Source organism: Halichoerus grypus, chromosome 5 (assembly GCF_964656455.1).
Source record: "Halichoerus grypus chromosome 5, mHalGry1.hap1.1, whole genome shotgun sequence".
Classification (NCBI taxonomy): Eukaryota; Metazoa; Chordata; class Mammalia; order Carnivora; family Phocidae; genus Halichoerus; species Halichoerus grypus.
This window is the reverse complement of record NC_135716.1, coordinates 163446391-163472919: the sequence shown is the minus strand read 5'-3', so window position 1 is coordinate 163472919 and position 26529 is coordinate 163446391. Positions and strand designations below refer to the sequence as shown.

Below are 26529 nucleotides of genomic sequence, written 5' to 3'. Positions count from 1 at the left end.
AAAAGTTCAGGAATCTGCTGAGGCCAAACTTCTTGCAGAGCCCCCTCAGCTCCTTCCAAAGAGGGACTCAGGCTGGTAATGGGAGAGTTGGGGGCGGGGGGTAAATAATTTCACCAAATTACCTTCACTCATCCTCAGGGAAAGGGTGCCATGGTTATTTCTTCTGGGTAGGAGTCAGAGTAGTCCAGGAGTTAAAATGGGTACTGTCCCAGACTGGTTTTGAATCCCTGCTCACACCACTCAACAGCGATGGAACAAGTAACTTTTGACTTACTGTCCTCAAATGCAAATAGAAATAACTAATAGTACTAATCTTAATAAGTAGTTACGAGGATTAAGCTAGTAGATGGAAAAATGCACACTCTAAACGCTCAAAGAATTACTATTGTTATGGAAAGTTTTCATTTGAATACGGAAAATGAGGCCCTGGGAGAGAAAAGAATGCCCGGTCACACAGATTAGCGATGAGGTTAGGACTGGAATATAGGTCTAATTACCAGCCCAATATTCTATCCCTTGTCCTCAGAGTTCCTAGTCATAGATGTTCACAGCAGACGGTAAGGACCGGTGGGGGTGTGCAGGAAAGAACAGCCAGTCGCAGGGCTTTGGGCCTGAATTATAACTTCACGATAGGAACGAGATGGACTCGAGTATTTGTGCAGAATGACTAGCTCCTTTCAGACCTCCTGGGCATCCGGCTCCCAGAACTAAAGTCCTTTCTATTGCACCTTGGAAGTTGCGGGGCGGGGGGAGGGGTCAGCCCCGGTGCATGGCGGGAGGTGTAGTCCTTTCCCTCCCCCGCTTTCCCAACTCACCCGCCTCAGAGGCCGCCTTCGCTTCATCTTTCCCAGCAAGCCCCGCGAGAGCTCCGGCTATTGATTGGCTGCGGCAGGAGCAGGCGGCTCGGCCGGCAGCGGTTACCCAGGGTTTCCGGTGCGAGGCCAGAGCGGGCGAAGCTGTCGGGAGGTCGGCAGTGAGGTGCGTGTCGCGGAGGCTGGGCGGGCTAGGCGACCAGAAGGTCTGTGGGCCTGAACGCTCTCGGCCAGTGGGGGGAATCATGCAGATTCCGCGCAAGGGCGCGGGCCGGGGGGGACCGGGCTGGGGCCTGTGCGCATGCGCGGGCGGGCGGGGCGCGCGGCTGGAGGGCGCGCGGGGCGTGGGTGGCTGCGCGCGCGGCGGGGGGGGGGCCCACGTGGGTCCTGGGCGCCGGGGGAGGGATGGGAATCGAGCGTCCCGCCACGTCAGTCTCCGGCCCTGAGCCTATCCCGCGCTCCGCCTGTGGTGAGGGGGCCGTGTAGTGCCGGGAAGCGGCTTCGAGAAAAAGGAGGCCTCGCCTGCCCTACTTCTGGAGCGGCGCCCCGAAAACCTGCCTGGGCGCGCCGTGCTTCCCTGACCGGCCTGAGACGGAACCGTTGGCTCCCTCCGGTGAAAGCCGGCCAGTGTGTTCTAAGAAGCTTTGTGCACCCGGTATTGGGATTTCGCCTCCGAGCTGTGAAGAATTTTGAAGTCCGGAAAATAGCGAGTGTGCTTGTTTCTATAGGATCTGTTCCCAGCCTAGCATTGCAAACCACAATGAAGAACCAAGACAAAAAGAATGGGGCTGCTAAGCAGTCGGGCAACACTTCCAACCCAAAAACCAACCCGGGGCAAGCGGAAGCAGGACCAGAGGGAACCCAGGGGCGGCCCAGCCAGCCGGCGCCTGCGACAGAAGCCGAAGGTTCCTCCAGCCAGGCTCCGGGGAAGACTGAGGGTGTGTGCCAGCTCTGCTTTCCAGCGGGCAGGGGGAGGAGTTTGTGGTGCGCCAGGGTAGCTTCTGGAGTTGGAGGCCTGTGCCGCTGGGTACCCAGGAAGGAGGAAATGTAGAATGAGAGGGCGACCGCGCTGAGTCTGTGCCACCCCCAGATCCCCGTTTCCCGGGGGGGGGGGGGGGGGGGGGGACGTTGATAGAGCCTCCCACTCTAAGCACGGGAACAGAAGTCTTGAGAGAAGGCTTTGACAGGGTTAAATCAGGTGGCAATCAAATGAGACACTCAGCCAGCCCAGGTTATAAATACTATAAATATATATATATATATATATATTCACCAGTGGGTAACTGCTCTTCTCATTGGAGGCCTTTCTGGAACTTTTTTTTTTATTAAGATTTTATTTGTTTGACAGAGAGATAGCACAAGTTGGCAGAGAGGCAGGCAGAGGGAGAGGGAGAAGCAGGCTCCCCGCTGAGCAGGACTCGATCCCAGGACCCTGGGATCATGACCTGAGCCAAAGGCAGCCGCTTAACCAACTGAGCCACCCAGGTGCCCCTGGAACTTTAATAGCCAGAAATGATTTTTGCAGGGAGGAGAAGGGGGATGGACCAGATGTTGAGCTCCAGGTACATGCCATCCCTATGTGCTGGATGCTTTATTTCCTTGATTTCTTTCACACTCAAAACAGACATGGTGGGCAGTAGTGGGAAATAATTATATCATTTTATAGGTGAATAAACTGAGGCTTAAAGAAGGTAGGCAACGTTTAACCCAAACCAGTAAGTTTGGGCCTGAAAAATCCCAGCCAGTGGAATAACCATCTTGTTTCTCATTCTGTCCCTCATCCTGCCCTGCTGTAGGAGCACAAGCCAAAACTGCTCAGTCTGGGGCCCTCCGTGATGTCTCTGAGGAGCTGAGCCGCCAGTTGGAAGACATCCTGAGTACATACTGTGTGGACAACAATCAGGGGGGCCCAGGTGAGGATGGGGCACAGGGTGAGCCTGCTGAACCCGAAGATGCAGACAAGTCCCGGACCTATGCTTCGCGGAATGGGGAGCCTGAGCCAGAGACCCCGGTAGTCAATGGTGAGAAGGAGACCTCCAAGGGGGAGCCGGGCACAGATGAGATCCGGGCAAGTGACGAGGTCGGAGACCGAGATCACCGAAGGCCGCAGGAGAAGAAGAAAGCCAAGGGTCTGGGTGAGCAGAGGGCAGCTGCTGGCGAGGCTGGTGAGGCGGGGGAGTTTGGACCTGACATTCCTTGGGCTAACCTGCTCTGCCAGGATTCAGAGGAAACTACTTTCCAGAGCAGCAAGTCACATTAGTTTGATCCAAGCCAGGGTTGTGGGCCGTAGAACAGAGGCATGTAGGTTGTTCACTGCACAGGGGCTTCTGGCCTTGGGAGTAGATAGGAACCAAAATCTACCCTGCTCCATCTTTGAGAAAATGGAGAGCAGGAGGCCTGGGCGGGCTCTTGTGTCAGCCAGCACTGTTTCTAACCTGCTCTGTGAACTTGGGCAAGACCTTTTCCTTTCTGGTCCTTAGTTTTCGCCTGTCTGCAGTAAGATTTGGACTAGACCAGGGTTGAAAACTCAAATAAGCCAAGTTAGACAGGGGATCCTATGAGGACAAGATGTTGCCTACTTCATCCAAAGGGGTGATTGCCCTCTGGTCCCAGCATGCTGATAGCATGTAACACTACAGGCTAAGTGTGGCCAGCCTTTTTTTTTTTTTTTTTGCCCCTTTTATGCAGAGTTACATGAAATCTCTCTGGATTTTTAACAATTGGCAACTAATATGCTAGGAGCCAAACAAAACCCACGTGTGGGTTGGATGTGGCCTGTGTGCCAATGCTTGCAGCCTCCACACTGATCTTTTGGGCCTCTTGGGGTTGACACTTAAGGAGCTGGGTGCTGTGCTCTGTACAGCAGCCCTCCCGGGAGACAGAAGGAAGAGCCCTTGACTCAGGCACAGACAGTGAGAGGAAGTTATGGGGGGGGAGGTAGTGTGAGTGTTAAAGAATCAAAGTTAAGTGATATATCCGTGTCTTAGTCCTTACTTCCGCATCTCTGCCTGTCATCCTAATTGAAAGAGGGTTTTTTGTTTGTTTTTGTTGTTTCTTAATCTTGGGATCAAATATTGGAAGATGTATTTGATTTAAAGTTCAGTGTTTGGGAGGGAACAAATAAAGTTCACTGTGTGGCTGCCTTTGTTGACAAGAGTTTAGTCGTTCCCAAGGAGACCTATTCCTTTTTTGCATCCATCCTCTTTCAGAAGGGCCTTCCTTGCGTCAACAAGTAGCACTTGGCCAGTGGGATGTCTTTTTTTCTCCTGCTGGTAGAGCAGGCAAGTTTTTTTCTCCCACTCGCAGTGTTCACCACGGAGTCTCCACATAGCCTCAGTCATTTGTCAAGCAGTTGTTGAGCACGTCCTCTGAGATGGGCACTAGGGACAGTACCGGGCAGCACTGGGGTCACAGGAATAGGCAGAAGTGACTTGGCGGCCACCCTCATGAAGCACACGGTCTGACAGGACAGCAGCCTGTTCAACAAACAATATAAAGTATAATGGTGGAGGGCTGCCTCGAGGCCTAAGAGTGTAAGCGGGGGCCTGGGGAGAGCCCCAGAGAAAGGGGTCCATGCTTTCGCTCCCTGTGCTTTGTAGGGAAGGAGATCACGTTGCTGATGCAGACACTGAACACGCTGAGCACCCCGGAGGAGAAGCTTGCAGCTCTGTGCAAGAAGTATGCCGAACTGGTCAGTTCTCCCCCTTCTCCTTGCACCCGCCCTGCCTCGGAAAGTCAGCAGGCCACCTGGCATGGGGTTGAGGGTGCAGTGGCAGGTGGATGGCTTAATTCCTGTTCAGCCTCTCTCTCAGCCTTTTCCGCATCTGTTATGTGGGGAGTCAAGTCCCAGCTGGCCTCTTCCAGGCCGACTGTAAGAGGAGACCCTTCACATTCCAGTGGTAGAACCCTGGCTTCTGGCCCCAGTCCCAGATACCACGTCATCTCACACCTGTGTGCTTCAGTGTGCATCTCCCCAAAATGTGGAAATGCACAGCGCCATCCTCACACAATTAGCGCTGGTCACGTGATATTCTCTAATCCGAATCTTTCCCCGGTTGTTTAAAATGTCTGTTTGATCAAATCAGGGTCTAGGGAGGTCCATTTAATGCATTGGGTCCTTACAACTGTTTTTCCTTTTACTCCAAAACAGTCTTCATCTTACTGCCGACCTTTTTCTCATGACATTGACATATTACAGATCAGTTGTCCTGTAGGGTGCCTCACTTTCTCGCTTTGTGGTGGCAATTAATTTGTTCCTTAGTTCCTGTAGATAAAGTGGAAATTAGCTCTAGAAGCTTGATCCAATCCAAGTTCAACACTTTTGATAAGAGCTCTTCATAAGTGGTACTCTGTAGAGAAACAGTGTGCTCCTCCCGCTTTTAGTGATGGAAGATTGTCCACTGGGTTCAGGTGGGGCCACCCAGGTTTCTCCCTTGTCAGGTTGCCATCAGAATTTGAATGAATGGGTTCATCCAGGGTCATTTCCTGACTACTTATTTTTAACTTCTTTCACTCCATTCACATTTATTAGCTGGAATTCTCCTATAGGGAATTTTTCTCATTTGTAAAATTGTGAAAATCACACCTGCCTGGTGGGGTTATTATAATGATTAAATAAAGGACAGGATATGAAAAAGATACCACCCCTTTAGAATGAGCCAGCCGGGGAAAGATTGATGAAGAGAGGAGTAGCTGAGTCGCTAGAGTGATGTTCTCAAGTAGACGAGGAGGTAAGGGCCAGAGCGGGAGGGCAGGCTGTGGTAGGAAGCATGGCTGGGTCCTGGTGACTAAAGGAGAAGGCAGCTGGAGGTGGGTGGGCAGAGGTGGAGCTTCTGCCCCTGTGCCTTTGGTTGCTTCCATTCTCAGCAAAATGAGAAAGATAGTTGTTGCTGGGGCGGAGGAGAATTGAAAAGGAGGACGATGAAATACTTCTGTGGAAGAGGAGTGTGAATAACATAAGGAATATAGTTGGGCTGCGTGGCAGACAAGGGTCTGCCCCAAAGGGGTGGCCACGAACTTAAAGTGAGATTCTTCAGGCAAGGCTGCCTCAGTGTGGTATAGAGGAATCAGAAGGCTGGTATATCAGGGTTGGAGTTTTGCTAGGAAAAAGGGGCAAGAGAGTTGAGGGTATAAGAAATCTAAGACAGGTAAGAAGGTCAATGATTATTTATTTATTTATTTATTTATTTTAAAGATTTTATTTATTTATTTGAGAGAATGAGAGAGAGAGAGCACAAGAGGGGGGAGTGGGAGAGGGAGAAGCAGACTCCCCGCTGAGCAGGGAGCCCGACGCGGGACTCGATCCCGGAACTCCAGGATCATGACCTGAGCCGAAGGCAGTCGCTTAACCAACTGAGCCACCCAGGCACCCGGTCAATGATTATTTAAAGGAGAGTTCAAGGAAAGTGGAAGGATGATTAGGTCATTAGGTTGGAGGTCCACTGTGGTAGACTTTCTGGGACCACATATATTGGAGGGAAGGAACTAGAATGATAGGTGATAGTGGTCCTGCCCTGGGATGAGATAATGGAGATGTGTGTGCTTCTGGGTAATGACAAAACCTGGATCTCACTGTCCAGGACAGTAACCATTAGCCAATTGAAATGTGGCTAGTCTGGATTTGGATGTGCTCTGAGCGTAAGATACACATTGGATTTCAAACACCTAAGGAAAGGGGAAGAATAAAATACGCAAATTTTTTACATTGGTTTCAGGTTGAGTATTATAATAATAGATATTAGATTAAGTAAATATTTTACTAGTGTTAATTTCATCTACTTACCTTTTTAACATGGCCACTGGAAGAGTTGTCATTACATAATTGAGTCACACTGTATCCGCGTTGAATGGGCTCACAGGAGGGTAGCTGATCTGGGGGGGGAGGACGGGGTCTGAGGAGGAGGTTAAGATCTGTCCATAATGAAAAGGCCAAAATGGTAACAGCAATCACACTGAGGAGAGAAATGGTGCAGAGTCTCGGAGCCGCGAGAGGGAGTGACGGGGTTCTGTTGAGTACAAGAAGGTGTGGTGGGGGTCTCATCTGAGGGCATGAGTGTCCCAAGAGGTGAGAGTCTTGAGAACTTTGTCTCTGGTCAGAGCAGGGAGAAGCTGGGGTCTGCAGCCCTGCTTGTCCCGAGGGCCCGTTTCTGTATCCCTGCCACGGGGCCCTCGGGGTTTTCAGAGAGGTATGAGTCACCCGCACGGTGTCCAGCTGGAGCCCTTAACAACCGGCGTCGGGAGAGGGCCGGGGTCCCTGGGGAAGGGCCCCACACGGCACTTCCTTGCCTTGCCTGTCCTCAGCTGGAGGAGCACCGGAACTCCCAGAAGCAGATGAAGCTGCTGCAGAAGAAGCAGAGCCAGCTGGTGCAGGAGAAGGACCACCTGCGCGGGGAGCACAGCAAGGCCGTGCTGGCCCGCAGCAAGCTGGAGAGCCTGTGCCGTGAGCTCCAGCGCCACAACCGCTCGCTCAAGGTGGGCCGGCCCGCGACTGCTTCCCTTGCCTTCCACTCTTCGGTGGGCTTTGCCCTTAAAAAGTAGCACGGGCTTTCAGCAGAGACATCAGTGTCCCCGGTAACGCCCCTACCTTAGCGGCAGCTTCTTAGAACCCCTTGACCCATACTCGTGTCCGGTAACGTGAGGGCTGAGGTGCTGAGGGAGCCCGGGAGGCAGGGCTTCCGTATTGTTCAGTTTGCTGGCAGGCAGCTCCTCTCCCAGCCTTGGTCGGTCTGGAATGCTGGGGCTTTTCTCTTCGTTCTGCTTCTCCGGGGGCGGGGTCAGTCTGGTTAAAGCCCAGTCACTTCTGTGACCTCTGGATCTTTTATCTATTTCTTACAAATTTGGATCAGCAAATATATGGTATTTTGCAATGTGTTTTGCTCATTTTTAGTTTGACAGCATTTCAACTTTAATATAAACTTGGTATGAGAGATTCAAAGGTGACAAAAGTATAGCAGCTTAAAAGTGACAGTTGCCCACCCTCCTCAACCCCAGTGTCCATCAGAAACCACTGGGAAGTACACGTACTTACGCCACGTTTAAGTACAGCCCGCAGACTAGCTGCATCTGTACGCGCTCCCACATAGGGTTCTGTATAGACCGAGCCGTCACCGGGTATCGTTTCACATCCCGTTCCCAGAATGCGTAGCTGCCTTTCCCTCTCAGTTTATTGAGGGCTGTCTCATTCTGTTTGACAGCATTATTGTGTGCATATACGGTATTCTATCAGTGCCCCAGGTAAGGAATTGCTGCGTTGTTTCTAAGTTTACACTACTATATACATAGAGCTACAGTGGAAGTTCTAGTTATATATATCCCCCCGGCTCGTTGTATACAATTTATCCATAGGATAAACCTCAGAAGTGCAACGTCTGGGTCAAAGAATGTGCACATTGTAAATTTTAATAGCTTTTGCCAGATTGCCTTCCCACCAACAGTGTCTGCATGCCTAATTCTGCACAATCTTGCCAACCCTGGGTACTACCGAACTAGGGGTCAGGGGTGGGCAGTGGGGGTGAGAGGTGAGAAATGAAAGTGCAGAAACAAGACCACTTAACCTGAGGTCTGGAAGAATGGGCTTCGGGAGATCCAGGTTCCTCTAGAATGCCTGCATCGTTCTAGGGCAAGAATCTCTCCCTTGCTGTCACCTGATAGAGGGGTCCATTGGGAGCCCCATCGCAGGACATCTTGCAACCTGGCCGCTCCTTACTCTGAGAGCAGAGAGGGTTGTCAGTACAGACCATGGCTGGCTGGGGAGCTGCGGCTGATGGAGCTGGGGCTGACTTCTCTGCCCAGGAAGAAGGCGTGCAGCGGGCCCGGGAGGAAGAGGAGAAGCGCAAGGAGGTGACCTCACACTTCCAGGTGACGCTGAACGACATTCAGCTGCAGATGGAACAGCACAATGAGCGTAACTCCAAGCTGCGCCAGGAGAACATGGAGCTGGCAGAGAGGCTCAAGAAGCTGATCGAGCAGTACGAGCTCCGGGAGGAGGTAAGGAATCCTGCGCAGCCAACACCCACCTCCAGGCCATCTTTCCTTTCCTATTAGGAATGTAGGTGACGTCCCCACGTGCCTTTTCTCAGCTGCTTTGATCTTTGAAGCCACACTGAGTCCACCGCCTCTTGCTGTCTCACCCACTCCTGGCCCCCAGGGCCCCTCCGGCAGTTAGGACTGCCTTGAAATTTGCACATCTAGTCTTGGTCTATAGATGGGGCAGATCTTTGCCAAGGGAGCTAAGCTGTTGTGTTGGTGGAGGTGTCGTTTTTGTCCTTTCTTCCCATTTACAAGGGAGTCGGACTACAAAAGTGAGGGTTGTTAGCCCAGCCGAGTGATCTGGGGCCGGAGGTTTGAGTGTATTTATTACTTGGCTTCTTGGGAGCGAGTTTCATCCCTGTGCCCACCCAGGACTGACTGGAGAGAAACAAGGTGAGATTCGGAAGTAGACCTTCCAGGGACAAGGGGCCCAAGTGCTGTGGAACATGAGTCCAGCATGTCAGAGTGAGATGGGAGGCTGGGCAGGGGACCCTGGTCTCTGCAGATGGGACGTCTCTGTAGCCACCAGGCCTCCCTGAGAAAGGGAGCTGCTGACAGGTAGCCCTCCCACCATGCTTTCCTGCAGCATATCGACAAAGTCTTCAAACACAAGGACCTGCAGCAGCAGCTGGTGGATGCCAAGCTCCAGCAGGCCCAAGAGATGCTGAAGGAGGCAGAGGAGAGGCACCAGCGGGAGAAGGATTTTGTGAGGCTCGGGCCCTGAGGGTGGGGAGTCTGGGAGGAGGCAGGTTGGGTTCTGGCTCAGCTCATAAGTCAGGTGTCAGGGAGAGGTTGCCGCCTGGCCAGACCAGGACGTTGCTTCCTCAGATAGCAGAGAGCAGGAAGCTTCAGTGGGTCCTGGGGCATATGGCTAAAAAAGACCAAACAGCCCCTAGGGGCTTCTGATAGGATCTGGGGTCCTGTCTTGGAAATAGCTCCTCAAAGAGGCAGTGGAGTCCCAGAGGATGTGCGAGCTGATGAAGCAGCAGGAGACCCACCTGAAGCAGCAGGTGAGACAGAGTGGGTCCTGATCCTGTGCCTCTTGAGGTCCCCTCACTGGGCCCCATCCTGGGGGAGGGAAATGAGACCCTCGTTCTAGGACCACCTTGACTGCTGTGTGACCTTGCTGAGCCTTTGTTCTCTCTGGACCCGCCCAGCACCTATGGTGGTGACCAGGTGGCTAGGTGAGCTTGAAGGACTTCGTTCCTAGTTGGAAGTGTTGTGCTGCTTTTGAGGAGGCAGGGATGGAACGGTTGTTTTTAATTACATTAATTGTACTTAATTTTAGAAGAAAAGTTTGAAAACATACATAGAAGCAAAATATAAGTCACCCCAAATCCTGCTTTCTAGGCTTAACATTTTGGATTCCGTCCTTCCAAATACATAGTTTTTGTTTTGTTTTAAAGAAAAATGGTATCTCAAGTGCCTGAGTGGCTCAGTCGGTTAAGCATCTGCCTTCAGCTCAGGTTGTGATCCCAGGGTGCTGGAATCGAGCCCAAGTCTGACTCCCTGCTCAGTGGGGAGCGTGCTTCTCCCTCTCCCTCTACCGCTCCCCCTGCCTATGCTCTCTTGCTCCGTCAAATAAATAAAATCGTTTAAAAAAAGAAAAGAAAAATGGTATCTCAATAGAATTGTTGGGTCCGAGGTCCAAGGTTGGGTCTGACTGTGTTAACCAGAAGTGTCCTCCAGAGAAGCCTGATCTTATCTCGGCTTCTTTCTCACCCAGCTGGCCCTATACACAGAGAAGTTTGAGGAATTCCAGAACACTCTTTCCAAAAGCAGTGAGGTGTTCACCACATTCAAACAGGAGATGGAGAAGGTAACAGTGTCCAGGCTGGGTGTGGCTGCAGCGGCACACTGGGCCTGTCTTCCAGAAGCCCCAGCCCCTGGGGTGCCTCCTGGGGAGCTGTTTACAGTAACAGTGTGATTGATACCAAGGGTGGGCTGTAAGGAGGGATCCGAGCCTTTCCCCACCTCTCAAGGAAGCATCACTGATAAGTGCGTCCTCCAGGTTGTCCTGGACAAGGGGCAGCCTTGTCAGTCCTTGGTGGTGGTGGTGGCATTGACCTTGAGATGTCCCAAGGTGGCACCAAAGGCACTGACTGCGCCCGTAATACCTTGCCCTGTTGGGACTGTTCCCCCCCCCCTCCCTGGAGACACAGATGCACAGATGGTCTGGCCCCCTGACCATTTCCTTCTTTCTATCCCATAATCCAGATGACTAAGAAGATCAAGAAGCTGGAGAAAGAAACCACCATGTACCGGTCCCGGTGGGAAAGCAGCAACAAGGCCCTGCTGGAGATGGCTGAGGAGGTGGGTTGCGTGTGCTCTGCAGCTGGGGCGGGGGGGGGCGGGGGGCAGCGGGGAGGCAGTTTTTGAGTGTTGGGCCCTTTCCTCTGCATCCTACCAGTAAGTCATGCAGCTGGCGTGAGATGGCGCTGGGACTTACGTGTCCATCTGTCCAAAGGCACTGCCCACTGTTGCCCCATGGGAGATGGTGAGCCCAGTGGTAGGTCTGCAGTAGAAGCAAAGAGAACAGATGAAAGAAATACAGGAACCGAAAAACCAGGGAGTACCAATGGTGCACACGGTTTATATGCAGAGTAGCTCAGCTAATTTGATTTCATGGTTTGAGATGCAGAAGAAAGGAACTAATTGCTAGAGTAGCTACTATATACTAGATCCTCCTGAATGTTTTAGGTAATGGCAGTTCATTGAATCTTCTCAAGATCTGTGAGGTTGATGTTAGCCTTTTTTTTTTTTTAAGATTTATTTATCTAGGGGCACCTGGGTGGCTCAGTTGGTAAAGCATCTGACATCTGACTTCGGCTTAAGTCGTGATCTCAGGGTCCTGGGATCGCCCCAAGTTGAGCTCCCCATTCATTGGGGAGTCGGCTTGTCTGTCTGCCCCTCAGCCCCTCCCCGCCCTTGTGCACATGTGCATGCACTCTCAAATAAATAAAACCTTAAAAAAAAAGATGTATTTATTTGAGAGAAAGCATGTGTGCAGGTGCATGTGTGAGCAGAGGGGAGGGGTACAGGGTTGGGGAGAGGAGAGGATCTCAGGCAGGCTCCTTGCTGAGCACAGAACCTGACGTGGGACTCTATCTTGTGACTCTGAGATCATGACCTGAGCCGAAATCAAGAGTCGGATGCTGAACCGTTGGAGCCATCCAGGCACCCCAGTAGGCCATTTTAACAGATAAGGAAATAGGCTTTAAAAGCCAGGTCTTAACTTTGTGTCATCTGGCGGATAAATGGAGAAATAAGTTGTCTTCAAGCCATGCTCCTTCTCGGCGCCACACTGCCCCCTACCAGCAGCCACGTCTTGGCACACACCAGGGCTGTTTCACTAGGAAGGGACCAGCTTTTGGCTCTGGTCTGCTCCGAGTATCATTCAAGTGTGAATGTTTTCTACCACGTGACTCTGTGGCGTGGGGGGTTGATGGTGTGGCACTGAGGCCCCATTTCCCTCCCTAGAAAACACTCCGGGACAAAGAGCTGGAGGGCCTACAGGTGAAAATCCAGCGGCTGGAGAAGCTGTGCCGGGCGCTGCAGACAGAGCGCAATGACCTGAACAAAAGGGTACAGGACCTGAGTGCTGGTGGCCAGGGCTCCCTCCCTGACGGCGGCCCTGAGCGAAGACCGGAGGCTGCAACCGCCTCCAGGGATCAGGGTTGTGAGGGTCCTGGAGCCCAATCACCGAGCTCCCCGAGGGTCACAGAAGCTCCTTGCTGCCCTGGAGCAGCGAGCACAGAAACGCCTGGCCAAGCGGGGCCCCAGGAGTCCACCTCCACCACCGCCTAGGGAACCTGGCATGGGGGGCGTGCTGGGAAGGGAGCAAGCAGCCCAGCCAGGCCTGGCCCAGGCAAGGCTCCCACCGCTAAGCAGTCCAGTGCTGAGGCCCAGGGTGCTCCGACCTGGCTGGCATCTGACACTTGGCAGTTTTGGATTTTGTGGGTCAGTTTTACATACATACGGCATATGTGCAAGGCCTCCTACCTTTCTGTCTCTAAGTGGAACATGGGCTTGCACTGGAGGTGGGCGTGTGTACGGGTGAAGTCACTGGCTCTTCTGGGAGCTGAAGAGTCTGAAAGGAGCTGCCATCTGTAGCTGCTGTCACAGTGAGCTGGCAGGACAAGTGACTTGCGCATTCCCCTGCCTGACTTGAGGCTCAGATCCCCCCTTTTCTGCCCTTCAGGGCTTGTGACAAGTGATACACTCAGGCCTTGACTGCGTTTCCCTCGTTAACAGGGCTTGGGCAGCTCTGGCTCACCTAGCTCCCCTGGAAGCTCCTTTGCTTCTCTTAACCTGGAGAAAGGGGTCCCCGGGCAGGGCCCGCAGAGCTGGGGATCCAACTGCTGTCCTGCTTTGGACAGGGGACCTGGAGAAAGTTGCTGTGGGCTGGTACACGGTTAGGGAGCCCTCAGGTGGTGCCAGGACCAGGCCAGCGATGCTTCTCAGTAGCCTTATCATTCACAGGTGCCTCTCTAGCCTGCACAAATGATTGACAAGAGATCACCCAAAGGATGCTTTCTGAAGGTTTCTGTTTTTTGTTTTTGTTTTGCATATGACAGTGTGTGTATTGATCTGAGGAAGGAGGAGGGGCACTGGCGCAGCTGGCCTCCAGTGCCCCCCAACCCTCAACACCCCACCTGGTATCTTTGCCACGTTGGTGCTGAGCTTTCCTGTTCGGTGAAATCAGATTGCGGTTAGGAGGAAGAGAAGGGCATCTGATGGTTTTGCCACAAGCTTGCCTATGTGTTTCGGTCCTGGGAGGCCACTGCTGATGCCCATCACCACTGTCTCCATGTGGCAGTTGCTGGGCCCCGTGCCCAGCTGTCCCCTTGGCTTTTAGGAGTCTGTTTCTGCTTCTAACCCCACCGTTAATGTGCAATCCTTGAGATTTGCCCTGGTCCCATTGCCTAAAGAATAAGCTGAAGTATGTCCTTGATGTCTCAGTTCCTGTGTGGAAGCCCCCAGCTCTTATCTGGCAGCTGAGGGACAGAATGAGACTTGACAGTTGATGAGCCTCAGAAACCCGCAGGACGGCTGCAGATCCTCGGGTCTGGTGCCCCCACACCCCCCAGTACTTGCTGCTCTGGACTGAAAATTTTGCCGGTTGCATATTCGTCAGTCTGTACAGAGCAATTTCCTGGAACAACAGGATGAGGCACGGGTGGGGAGCTGGGCTCTGGTGGGCGGGAGGTCCTACACCCCGCCTCTAGCCGGGCCTCGGCTTCAGTGTAGCTGAGGGAGCCGTGGACCAAGAGGCACAGGATGGTGGAGCTTTTGTTTCTTGCTGGATTTCCTTGAAGCTAGTTCATTATCCTGCAGGTCCCTTCATCTTCAACAGCCAGCCCGCTCTCCATGCCTTTTACTTCAGTCCCTCACATAAACAGGTTCATGAAGAGTGCTGAGTGCACGTGAAACACGTTAACGACGTAGACCAGAGATGGCACGGGACTGGCACACCGTTTTTCCTCTGCCCCCGCGGCAGGAGCCCCTGCTGGGTGGCGGAGTGTTTCCCGCTGACCCCTGCTGCAGCCAGCTCTCGGGACCCCCTGGCGGCCGGGACAAGTGTGGACACCTACTTGCCCTCCCTGGCTGAGCTCCTCTCCTGTGGACAAGTGTTTCCTAAGATCTTGCCCTCTGAAATGGCTATATCTGGAGTGGTCCCTGGATCTGCCGTGTCCTTCCCCAGTAAGGCCTTCTTTCCCCCTCTCCTCCCCCCCCGGCCCTGTGTCAGGCTGGGACACACAAACTGCCAACCGCGTACAGGGTGTGCTGGGCTCTGGAAGCACAGGGAGGAGGCAGGCTGCTGCCTGGCCGGTTTCAAGAGCAGGAGGCGTGCGGTAGCCCACACGATCGCCTTGCTTGCTTCGGCCACCTCGTGGAGCCCACGGGGTGGAGGGGGACGGCTGTGGGGGACCACGGCTGTGCGGCACAGCCGCCCCCAGAGAGCCAGTCTAGCTGCTGTGGGGCTGCGGCGAGCAGGGCGGCCCCAGCTGTGCCTAGGTGTCCAGGCCAGGCTGCAGATGAGGCCCCCGCTGTCCCTCTCCCTCTCCTCCCCGTCGGCCAGACCACGCTGAGCACTACAGCGGCTCTGCTTGTTCTGCTTTCCGGCCCCGAGCCCGGGCCGGATGCGGGGAAGGTGGCCTGTCCGGATGAAGGCCGGTGCCGTCCTCCCCAGGGCAGGGCCCGAGCACATGACCTCAGTTTTAGGACCAAGAGCTGTGTTGGATTCTTAGGTTGCTAGCGTTTCAGGGGACCACTGCCGGTGAGGCTCTCCGCCCCGAGCCCTTGGCCTTGCTGACGTAACGTGTGCTCCAGACCTTGCCGGCCTGAGAGCCTCGCGTGCGCCAGGTTCCCGGGACGTATCGGCAGCACTCGTTTTCTTTTGTTTTCCATGAGGTTTTTGGACCATGGGCTGAGCTCAGGCACTTTCTGTGAGAGGATGTTCTGTCTGTAAAGATGGTTATCTCCGCTCCCATCACAGTGGCCCTGCTGAGGGCCGACCGAGAGGCCAGTGGAACTGCCCTGGTGGCGGGGGGGGGGGGGGGGGCCAAGCCTACTGAGCTGATTCTCCAGCTGATGCCCGGGCCTCCCACCTGAACAGCACAGAGGTGGCCGCCCCAGGGACAGCCAGGCACCTGCCTGGGGGAGGGGTGCTGCCTTCTGTCCCTGTAACTGCTTCCCATATGGCCCGACCTGGCCACCCAGATTTGTTTTAAAGCTGTGCTGACAGCCTTTTTTTTTTTTTGTCTCCTTTTGGTATTCACAACAGCCAGGGACTTGATTTTGATGTATTTTAAACCACGTTAAATAAAGAGTCTGTTGCCTTACTTGTTTCTCTCCTGACTTTGTGGTCAGTTGGTGCTTCTGGATCCACCTGGCCGTCACTGACTTGTCTGGATCTGCTGCAGAGCCCTTGGCTGGGCCATATCGTGCATCTTCCGGAGTGCGCCCTGCCTGCCAAGTCACCACAGGCAAATTCATTTGAGCTGCCTGAGCAGAGCCCGTGGCAAAGTTGGCATGATGCTCAGATACATAGAAGCATCAGCTTTCTTTCATTCAATGACAAGTTGCCCCTGCCCCATGAAGGGTCAGGCTAGTGATGAAGAAAAGATACTTTTTTTTTTTTTTAAGTACTCTCTATGGGGCGCCTGGGTGGCTCAGTCGGTTACGCTTTGTCTCTTTCTCTCAGAAATATTTTTTTTTAAAGATTTTATTTATTTATTTGACAGAGAGAGACAGCGAGAGAGGGAACACAAGCAGGGGGAGTGGGAGGGAGAAGCAGGCTTCCCGCGGAGCAGGGAGCCTGATGCGGGGCTCGATCCCAGGACCCTGGGATCATGACCTGAGCCGAAGGCAGACGCTTAACGACTAAGCCACCCAGGTGCCCCTTTCAAAAATCTTAAAAAAATAAAATAATCTCTACACCCAGTGTGGGGCTGGAACTCACACCTAGATCATGCACTCACATGCTCTACTGATTGAGTCAGCAGGCGCCCTGGAGAAAGGTACTTTTATTTTTTATTTTATTTTTCTAAGATTTTATTTATTTGTCAGAGAGTGCGCACAAGCAGGGGGAGCGGCAGGCAGAGGGAGAAGCAGACTCTCTCCTGAGCAGGGAGCCCAATGCAGGACTCGATCCCAGGACCCTGGGACCATGACCTGAGCCAAAGGCAGATGCTTAACCGAATGAGCCACCCAGGCGTCCCGAAAGATACTTTTATTTTTTTTTTAAGATTTTATTTATTTATTTGAGAGACCACGAGCAGGGGGGGAGAGGGAGAAGCAGACTCCCCGCTGAGCTGGGAGGCCAACATGGGACTCGATCCCAGGACTGGGAGATCACGACCTGAGCCATACATAGGCAGACGCTTAACCATCTGAGCCCCCTCAGGCGCCCCCCGAAAGATACTTTTAGATGAAGAAACGATGGTGGTGCTGTGGAACCATAAAGGAAGCCCCTGTCCGCTTCAGCAAAGAGCTAGGGGTGGACACCTGGAAGGGCCTTATGACCCAAAGGACAGGTAGAAGTTTGACAACTTGATTTAGTAGTGAAGTAGTTCACCTAGAAATGCAGGTGCACAGGAGGGTCATGGGAGGAGGTCACCAGGAGTCTGTGTGACAGGTTAAGGAATCGGCTAGATCCAGAGGACAGGAACCACTGAAGGTGTTTAAATAGGACATTGGGAAGATCCATGAGGAAGGCATAAGGTAAGGAGACCAGAGACGTAGGCACAGGCCCAAAATCAGATGGCTGGTCACTATGAGCACTGCTGTTCAGGGCTGTCTGCCACGGGCAGCATCCTTTGGCATTGGCCTACCTGTGAATTCCTTTGATTTTGAACCTTCCTTGAGAAGACCACATTCTGCCTGCAGTTCTGAAGAATGGGCTGGTTTTTTACACATTCCTGCTCACCCTGCCAAGCCTGGGTGCAAAAGCTGGGGCTCCTGTACCAGCACCCTATTCTCTCTGGAGCCTGGCTTGGCCTGGCACAAAGGATGGTATGTGAATGCCCAACAAACGGCAGAGACAAGCAAAGGGCCCTTCCCTCCAGGCCTCCACAAGCAGATGTGTTCACGCTGGCTGTGACTGTCCCCTCGGAGCCTCTGCCCCTTCTGATCAGAGTCCAAACAGGTTGATACTTTTCTGGGCTGGCCACAGCCAAAGATCTTTAGAAGGAGTCCAGGGAGGCCGCCCCAACTCTTGAAGCTCCCAAGCCATGCATCTCTGAGGATAGCTTCACCCTAGGCGGTGCTCCTGCACCTGCCCCCACTTTCCTGGAGGAGCCCTGGTGCCCCTCTAGCAGCTGGAGGAGAGCAGCTTACCCGTTGTCCTCTCCACCTTTGCAGAACCCTCCCTCCAGCCTCTGGTTATTGAAAAAGTCCTGAATTAATGTCTCCCCTTCTGAAACAGTCTAGATGTTGGAAGCACCTGGGAAAGGTCCCTGCATGGGTGCCTGTGGAAACAGAACCCATCCCTCCCTTACTTACCCGGAGGCCCAGGGGCCAGGAAGCTGCTCCTGCCCATGGGAGGGGAAGGGGGACCGGGGTGCTGTTCACGTTGCCCTGGGGCAGTTAATTTGGGACCGCAGGGCAACCGGGCCAAGGATAAGCCTGTCTCCTGTTGCATCAGATGGTTCTCTGGGGACCTGAGCTGGGAGCCTCTGCCAGGTCTTTAAATAGCTGCCCCATTGATCTGGCCTCCCAGGCAGCATGGGCAGCGCTGGGTCAGCCTCCTGGGGGTTGGGGTCAAGTGCCAGGTAATCGCACCGATTTCCCTCTGACCTGATGCTCCCCACACGTGTCTCTTAGACCTGGGGGTGGGGAGGGAGGAGGCTTGGTCCCATCACTTCATCAGGCGCTGAATATAGCCCCCACTGCTTACCAGCGAGAAGTGTCTGGGTATCGTGGGGTGAGTGGTATTACCCTCAAAAGACTATAGTTTACTTTCGGCAAATGGGATGATGACAGTATCCTCCTGCGGGATTGTTATGAGGATTAAATGTACATAAAGTACTTAACAGGGGACCCAGACTCAATAGGTGGTTGTCTTCTCTTGCAGTTTCTTCCTGCTGTTGCTTCTTACAGGCTTATGTATATGTATCTTGTATGCTTATATATTACATGCTTATGTACATTTTCTGCCCCCCCATCCCTATCGCCCCACCCCCTTCTGACAAAGCCCCCACCATTTTGTAAGGGACTATAGCTTCTCCCCGAACTGATGGGAAAGTGAGTTTTTTAGATGGCCAGCACACAACCAACGTTAGTCACCTTAGCTCAGCTGGGGAGGTAAAGTCAAGTGAGAGCGACAGCCTAGTAACTGTTGTAGTCTCCTCCCATCTTAGGCATCCCAACCGCTAAAGAAGGTCACTTTCTCTTTAAATGCAAATTACCTCCTGCCAGCTCTACTTCCACCCGCTCGGCTCCCTAGGAGGAGAGCGCCGATCGCGGAGGGAACGGCCCCGAAGCCTCACTCCCGACGCCACACCTCCAGGTCAGTTGCCCCCTTCCAGGGTGTGGGGGGGCGTGCGGAACGTCTCGGGTCTGACGCTCCATTTTGGATCCTGGCTCCCCAGCCGAGCGATCCTTTTGGCACATGGCTTTAAAGACTGAGCATGGGAAATAGATCCCAGGTGGCCCCCAGCCATTCCCGGGGAGCAGGGGCTCCTGCTCCAATTCTTCTATCAAGTCCTTAATTGGGCCAAGCTGCTGCAACGCCAGACGGAGGACGTGCTCCGGTCTCCCCTCCACCACACCCCCTGGTGCCGGCCAGCCAGGTGCCAATTTCAATGCTGATGCCCCCAGTGGCGCCACCATCCCAGAATCGGCAGCCTGGAGCGAGCAGCTTGGGAGAGCCCCTGGAAAGAGCCCCCGGGACCTCCTCCGGGAGGACCTCAGCTGACCCGAGGCTTAGGGGGTGGAGCTGGACCGGAGGCTGAGCAGTGCCAGCCATAGGCCAGCCATTGTTGGAGGCCGAGACGGCCAGCTGCCCGACCACCCACCCCACTCTGGCCGCAGCGGCAGGGAGCCCGTCCCAGAGAACATCTGGGAGTTGCCTGATGTTTCGGGTTGGGGGTGGGCGGAAGAGGAGGGATGCCAGTGTCCGAGTGGGTGGGGGATCCCACAGTGAGCGCCGTCACCCGTCTTCTGGGGGTGACTGCCTGACACTGAGGTCTTCCCAGGCGCCCCCACCCACACCTTGGTCACCTCCCTTGCCGACAAAGTTTGTCAGCATCTGCCCGGACAGCTGATTAAATAAATACAAGAGGACCTGGTTAAGACAGCCCTAACCCTCCGCGGGCCTCCTGCCGGCTCACAGCCTCGCTGCCTCCCCCTCCTTTTCCTCTGCCAGCTTCCTGACGGGAAAGCCCAGCAGCAGCGGGACAACAGTGTCTGGTCCAGCCCTTCCAGGCAGCGGCCAGGTTTTCAGGCCAGGGGCTGGAGGGCAGGGGGGGGCCTGGGGTAGGCCCTGGAAGGTCCTTCAAACACACATCCAAGACCCCAGCGGGAGGGCGCCGGCATCTGGGCCTGCCCGTCCTGGACAGAGGAGGGGACCGAGGCCCTGGCAGTCATGAGGGGGCAGTGGGAAGGTCCCGGGGCCCTTCCTGTGCAGCTCTCAGGGGTGGCTGGGTGAAGTGATGCCTTTGCCTCTCACTATCTCAGTGGGACCTGAGGCCCAGCCGGCATCCAATGGAGGACAAGAAGAAGAAAAGGAGTCCCAAGCCCTGCCTGACCCAGCCAGCCCAGGCCCCGGGAACACTACGAAGGGTCCCTGTGCCCACCAGCCACAGCGGCTCCTTGGCCCTGGGACTCCCTCATCTGCCATCCCCCAAGCAGCGGGCCAAGTTCAAGAGGTGGGTACAGAAGGAAAGCAGGGCAAGGAGGGAGGGACCCCACCCCCACTCTGGGCTGAGCCCTGTGGGAAGGAAGGTAAAGACAGCCTTAGCCTAAGCCTTAGCCTTAGCAACTGTTGATGCCTTCCCTGGGGCTGAGAGAGCTCAGAGATGCCTCAGCCCCAGTCTGTGCCCTCAGGTGTAGGGGAAAGGCTAGAGGGGTGACTGGGATCTCACACCGTGCTGATGCACCTCAGAGCAGGGAGTGAGCGATGCTGCCAGAAGGAGAGGCTGTAGGGCACACTGGAGAGAGAGAGAGAGAGAGAGAGAGAGAGAGAGAGAGAATGTCTAAGCTGAGGGACTTGCCTGACATAAGTATGGAAGAAAAATATTGCCTAGGAGGTTCCCGGAACCTGGGTGGTTCCACAGCAACCACAGGTGGTTGGTGGCCCTCAAGTGTCATGGAGCAGGAGATGGTACGGGGAGACTCAGATGTACAATATGAATTTTTGCTTACTTTTTCTTAATAAGTGGGGATTTGTATCCTACCATACAATGTCTCCATGTTTGTTTCCCACGAAACACAAGGTGTGCTTTCTCCCGTGACTGTGTCCCCTGTGGCTTTGCACACTACCTGCCTGAGAGATCTGTCTGGGGACCGCCACAGTGGGGTGTCGCTGAAGCTCAGGGCTGGAGACAGAACAGTAGGAAATGCAACAGGAAAGAAGGGGGGGCAGGCTGAGAAGGGTCCTTCAGTGTTATCCTGGGGACAATGGAAAATTCAAAACAGTTTTGAAATAGAAGAGGAGCAGAAAGACATTTTTGGGAGAGGTAAGATGGCTGTCGTGACAATAAGGAGTAACTGTCCCCAGTGAGGACAAGCGATTCCCCCAGGGCCATGGGAGGAATGAGTGCAGGGCCCAGACAGGAACCCAAAAGCCCCCCCCTCCAGGCCCGGTTCTGGCTGGGAGTGTCATCTGAAGAAAAAGCCTTCCTTTGACCTCTTCTCCCTACCCCTCCTCACCCACTCCCTTCCCTTCCCAGTCCCGGTGCCCCGGGCAGGGCTGCAAGAGCAAACATCCGTTTCTGTTCAGGAGTAGAGAGGAAGATGAATTAGTGCATAGGCAGAGGGCAGAAAAAACCTTCGGGTACCTGGCCGCCCCCACCCTGTGACCATGGCCATGCCCACCCCACCCAGGGTAGGCAAGGAGAAATGCCGTCCGGTGCTGGCCGGAAGCGGGGGCGGCTCGGCAGGCACTCCCCTGCAGCACTCCTTTCTGACCGAGGTGACAGACGTCTATGAGATGGAGGGGGGACTGCTGAACCTGCTCAATGATTTTCACTCGGGCCGGCTGCAGGCCTTTGGTGAGTTCCCACCAGGGGCTGCCTGAGGGGGTATGTGGGTGGGGCTGGAGGGCCTGGTCTCTGGGCCGTGGCTGGGGCCAGGGTCCCACGGTGCTCCCAGGGCTCAGACAGGTCCTGTCCAGGGAAGGAATGCTCCTTTGAGCAGTTGGAGCACGTGCGGGAGATGCAGGAGAAGCTGGCCCGGCTGCACTTCAGCCTGGACGTGTGTGGGGAGGAGGAGGACGAGGAGGAAGAGGACGGGGTCACTGAGGGGCTGCCTGAGGAGCAGAAGAAGACGATGGCTGACCGAAACCTGGACCAGCTGCTTAGCAATGTGGGTCAGGGCTGGGTGCTTCTGTTCCTGGGGACACTGGGGGGTGGGGGAGGTACATGATCCTAAAACTATTCCTGGCCCCTGGGTGAAAAGCTGGGGGTGCATGGAGACCCAACCCCTACCAGAAGATCGCTTGCAGGGCATCTGGGGTTTGGCCTGGTGCCTCTCCTGACAGAAACCTCCTTTTCTCTCTGTTGACAGCTGGAAGATCTTAGTAATTCTATGTATCCTTTCCAGGGGACCCTGCTGTGTGTATGTATGTCCACACCTCCCACAGACAAAATCAGTTTCCTTCTCCCCACCACCCTCTAGGAGTATTTACACTATAACCAACGTCTCCCCTTTCTGTCCTACTGAAGCAGAATTAGTCACAAACTGCCCCCCAGGCAGAATTGTCCCAAATATCAGGAGAAAGATAGTTACAGGGAATGTGATTTATCTACTTAATGAAGATCCTTGCAAGTGAGGCCCCTGGCTGGCTCAGTTGGTAGAGCTTGGGACTCTTGATCTCTAGGGTTGTGAATTCGATTCCCATGTTGGGTATAGAGATTAATTAAAAATAAAACCTTTTTGGGTGCCTGGGTGGCTCAGTCATTAAGCATCTGCCTTCCGCTCAGGCCATGGTCCCAGGGTCCTGGGATCGAGCCCCGCATCGGGCTCCCTGCTCTGCGGGAAGCCTGCTTCTCCTTCTCCCACTCCCCCTGCTTGTGTTCCCTCTCTCACTGTGACTCTGTCTGTCAAATAAATAAATAAAATCTTTAAGAAAATAAAAATAAAATAAAACCTCTTAAGTTACACTAATGAAAAAAATAAAATCCTTTTTTTTTTTCTTTTAAGAGAGCGAGAGGGGGTGGGCAGAGGGAGAGGGAGAGAATCCCCCTGCAGGGCTCGATCTCACAACGCCGAGATCATGACCTGAGCCAAAATCAAGAGTCGCACACTTCACCGACTGAGCCACCCAGGCGACCCCCAAATAAAATCTTTAAAAGAAAGAAAATCTTTGCAAGTACTTTAGCTGACACCAATCCATGGCAAAGCTTGTCTGATGTCTTCCTACTCTTTCAACATTGAATAATTATTTTCACTGATTTAGATTATCTCCCCATCTAGTCTCAGCCAGAAATAGTGCGGGTGCGCGTACCTGCAAGATCTAGACCAAAAGAGAAAGGAGTAAGCTACCTAGCAAGAAGGGCGGGTGTGGACTGCAACTCGGACCACGGATCACCCGAGTCCTCCGACCCCGCCTCTTTGTGCAGTTGGGGAAACTAAGCCTGTGCAGGATGGACAGACAGGGCTGGAAAGACGGGTCCAAAGCATCGCAATCCTTGACTGGCACAGACAGAAGTTGCACCTGGCCGAGAACGCCGAGCCTGAGGAGCAGTCAGCCGTGTAGATGTCGGACTCGGGCCCAGACTGCCCCTCTCATGCCCTTCAAACTGTGACCTTTTATGGACTCGATCGGGTATTCCGCGGCTCCCCAGGTGCTATGGGGGAGGGGGGCACTGGATGGAATTAAACCAGAAAAAAAGAAAGACACCGGCTCCGCCTGCTTCCTTCCCTCCTTGCGCCTTCACTCGGGAAGGCCCCCAGCACCCGGCCTCCGCAGAGACACCCCTCCGCGACACACTGTGCTTTGGGCGGTCCCGCTCGGTGGGGCGGAGGCGGGGGGGCGGGTCTGGAAGCGGGTATTGGGAACCGGCCGCCCGAGGCTGGCCGCGGCCGCGGGAGGAGTGGGGTTGCCTTGGAGACGGCAGGGCGGGGCCTTGCGCGCGGCGCAGACTAGTGACGCAACTGGCAGGCGCCCGGCCAGCCGCGGGTCTGTTGGCGCCCGGATGGAGCGGGAGCGGTTGGGTCGGACGGTGTCGGTGCTGCAGGTGCGGAGCGGGCCGGGGGCGCACGATTCCCACCACGGCATCTCGGGTTGGGACCTTCGAACGAGATGAGGCTACCACGTTCAGTCACCTACCCTCGTGCCCGCCTCTGGAATTACCGTCCCACCCCCACCGCCCTGAAGAATGCTGGGGACCCGCGGACCCTCACCGGCCTTCCACTCCCACCGTACGCTCCCGCGGGATCCGGGAAGTGGTGGGAAGGGCCTTGAATTCAAGAGAGGGATCCAGTCCGGCATCCTCCCTTGAACCCCCGGAGACCGTCCTGACGTACAGCGTCACCTGTCCTTTCCCGCGGCCAGAGCCCCTCTTAGTCCCTGGGACGACCTCTCCAGGAAAACCCCCCAAATGCCCCCACTTGTGCAGTGATAAGCATTTTCTTTCCCCCTTATTCTCCACGCCAGGCCTGCGTCCGGGGCTTCTTGGTCCGACGCCACTTCCAGAGTCTGCGAGATGAGTATGAAGCTATTGTACGAGAACTCGAGGGTGACCTGGGCACGCTTCAGTGGACAGAGGGCTGGATTCCCAGGCCCCGGTTTCTCCCGGCGGTAGTATACACCCCAGGGGAAGGAGGGAGGGTTAGGAGGGACCTGGAGAGGGGATTCAAGGAAATGGTAGAATCCACCCTTCCCGTTGACAGGCTTTTCTCAGTGGAAGAGACTGCACTCCTCACATGCCAATCCTTAATCCTTACCACCTTGTATGCTAAATCTTGGCACCCAGATATTTGGAGAGTTTAGCTGTGAGGTTCTCATACTTCTGATTTCTCAGAAGGCAAAATCCCATCGGACCCGGAAACCCCAAGGGAGGGCACCAAATCCAGAGCAGGAACTGCGGAGCAGCTTCTCATGTAAAGAACCTGAGAGGGAAGCTGTCTTGGGGGAGGTGATGCTGAAGAAGTCAGGAGAGAGCTCCGCAAACTCAGGAAGTCTTCTCTGCAGAGGTGACAGCCCCTGGCTTCAGGATGAACACAGCAGGAAAGCCAGGAATCCCAGCCAAGGGGAGACCAGAGGTACGTCAAGGATGGAAAACCCAGGTACCTCTGTGCCTCAATTCAGGGCAAGCCCCTGACGCGCTCTGGGCCTCAGCTTTCCCATCTGAAAAGTAGAAAGGCTTGTGCTCCATAAGCTGCATCCCTCTCTTTTTTCCCAGTGCCTCGTTAAGGGCAACTCGGGGGTGGGCAGGGGGAGGGTGCCAGGGCTTAAGGGTAGCCAGCAGCCAGTGTGTACCCCTAAAGCCTTCTCCCTTTTTTCTTCCCTCCTTCGCAGAAGCTGCGAGTCTGGGACTGCCCCGCAGCCAGACTGAGCTCCAGGAGCTCCAGTACCACCACAACCACTTGGCCATGGAACTGCTGTGGCTACAACAGGCCATCAATAGCCGTAAGGAGGTAGGCGCACTCCCTTGGAGCCCTGCCTGCACATTTAGGGCCAAGGGCGGGGGTTAGGGAAAAGCCTCCTGCTCTGTGCTCAAGCAGTCCTGCCTGGTACAGTGTCTGTTCTCTTTCCCAACAGTACCTAATTCTCAAACAAACACTGACATCCCCAGAGGCCAACCAGCCTAGAGACAAGCCCAGCGTGTGCCCAGACCGCAGGGCACAGACCTATGAGAGGGCTGGGTCACAAACAAGCCCACCACTGAAAAACCAGTCCTACCAAGACAGGACTGCTAGGGAGCCAGACCATGTGGATGACTGCTGGAGGCTCAAATCACCACCCCGCAAGTCCCCAGAAAGACTGGCCACTACAGACCAAACCACGGCTGGGGTCAAGTACAGGGACCAACGCTACAGGACGGCTAGGCCACAGCTGCCCACACCATCAGATGACCAGGCCTTAGAGAACAGGCTCACCGAAGAGCCAGACCATGGGGAACAGACATTTGGACAGACCTGCCCGCAGCTAATGACTGTCCTGCACGACCACACCCCCAAAGGCCTCAAACCTAGGGGCTACCGTTCTGAAAAGGCCAGGACCCGGGTGCCCACACTCTGTGAAGACCCAGATATTGAGGACAAGTCTCCCAGGAGGCCAGAACACAGAGACCCTGATTGCCAAAGAGCTAGTCCACGGAAGTTAGACCTCTCAGAGGACTGTGGCCTCTGGGATGAGACCTCGGCAGAGCATGGTGGCCAGGGTCTCTGGAAGACTAAACCACCTAAGGGCCAGCTCCCTAGTGAGAAAAGCTCCAGGGATAGAACCTCCAATGAACCTAGCCATGAGGAAGGGAAAAACCAGAGGACCGTACCATGGCGATCAAGGCCGCCTGAGAAACTGTCTTTGACAGGGTCAGCCCACATGGGGGAGGACCACTGGAGGGACAGGCCATGGAAAACAGGACCACCAGGCTAGGCCCTGGGGAGCCAGGGGAAGACCAGGCTCCAAAGCGGGGTGCTATGAAAGGGTGATGAGGGAGGCAGGCCTCATCCTTGCTCCCTGGTACCAGCTCTTCCTTCTGCCCTTGGCTGTTGGTGGCTAATGGGGCCAAGAGAAGCTGAAGCAAAGAGCTGGCACCAGTATGGGGAGGGGAGGGAGAAGGACATACTTTCATCCTCTGCCTGTGGTTTAATCCAAATTTTGGGATAGGGCGTTTCCTGGGATAAGTATAGTGGGGAGCCTAATGGAGAATAAAAATTTTTCATGGATTCTGCACCTGGTTGCATTCATCTTCTGCCTCTGTCCAGGATAGACACTGGGCCCTCCTGTTGCTTTCCTGCTGGCATGGGGCACCTTCCCCAGGGCTGGCTGGGAGCCACAGTCCAGGAGCAGATGGGC

General features: G+C 54.6%; 3 protein-coding genes across 8 annotated transcripts; all 3 read left to right on the top strand.

Moving 5' to 3' along the window:
* Positions 1–841: 841 nt before the first annotated feature.
* TXLNA (taxilin alpha) lies at positions 842–15685 on the top strand. The gene is made up of 11 exons (XM_036081829.2): positions 842–978; positions 1541–1750; positions 2609–2947; positions 4412–4503; positions 7113–7283; positions 8604–8798; positions 9427–9546; positions 9776–9850; positions 10567–10659; positions 11058–11153; positions 12321–15685. The coding sequence occupies exons 2-11, from the start codon at positions 1573–1575 to the stop codon at positions 12645–12647; spliced, it is 1686 nt and encodes a 561-aa protein (XP_035937722.1). The 5' UTR covers positions 842–978; positions 1541–1572; the 3' UTR covers positions 12648–15685.
* Positions 15686–18586: 2901 nt separating this feature from the next.
* On the top strand, positions 18587–23401 carry CCDC28B (coiled-coil domain containing 28B). 5 transcript variants are annotated; one of them, XM_036081816.2, is made up of 7 exons: positions 18587–18852; positions 19711–19780; positions 20022–20212; positions 21390–21556; positions 21679–21869; positions 22071–22121; positions 23126–23401. In XM_036081816.2, exons 3-7 carry the CDS (start codon positions 20049–20051, stop codon positions 23309–23311), a joined length of 759 nt encoding a protein of 252 aa, XP_035937709.1. In that variant the 5' UTR covers positions 18587–18852; positions 19711–19780; positions 20022–20048; the 3' UTR covers positions 23312–23401. The 5 variants fall into 5 exon arrangements, with proteins under 5 accessions (XP_035937709.1, XP_035937707.1, XP_077929604.1 ...); XM_036081814.2 differs by lacking the exon at positions 19711–19780 and having other exon boundaries at positions 18590–18852; XM_078073479.1 differs by lacking the exon at positions 19711–19780 and having other exon boundaries at positions 18604–18852; positions 22071–22093; positions 23208–23401.
* Positions 23402–23644: 243 nt separating this feature from the next.
* Positions 23645–26406, top strand: IQCC (IQ motif containing C). Of its 2 annotated transcripts, none has more exons than XM_036081800.2 (5): positions 23645–23743; positions 24163–24306; positions 24530–24770; positions 25027–25145; positions 25270–26406. In XM_036081800.2, exons 1-5 carry the CDS (start codon positions 23702–23704, stop codon positions 26104–26106), a joined length of 1383 nt encoding a protein of 460 aa, XP_035937693.1. In that variant the 5' UTR covers positions 23645–23701; the 3' UTR covers positions 26107–26406. The 2 variants fall into 2 exon arrangements, with proteins under 2 accessions (XP_035937693.1, XP_035937692.1); XM_036081799.2 differs by having other exon boundaries at positions 24530–24794.
* Positions 26407–26529: the final 123 nt, after the last annotated feature.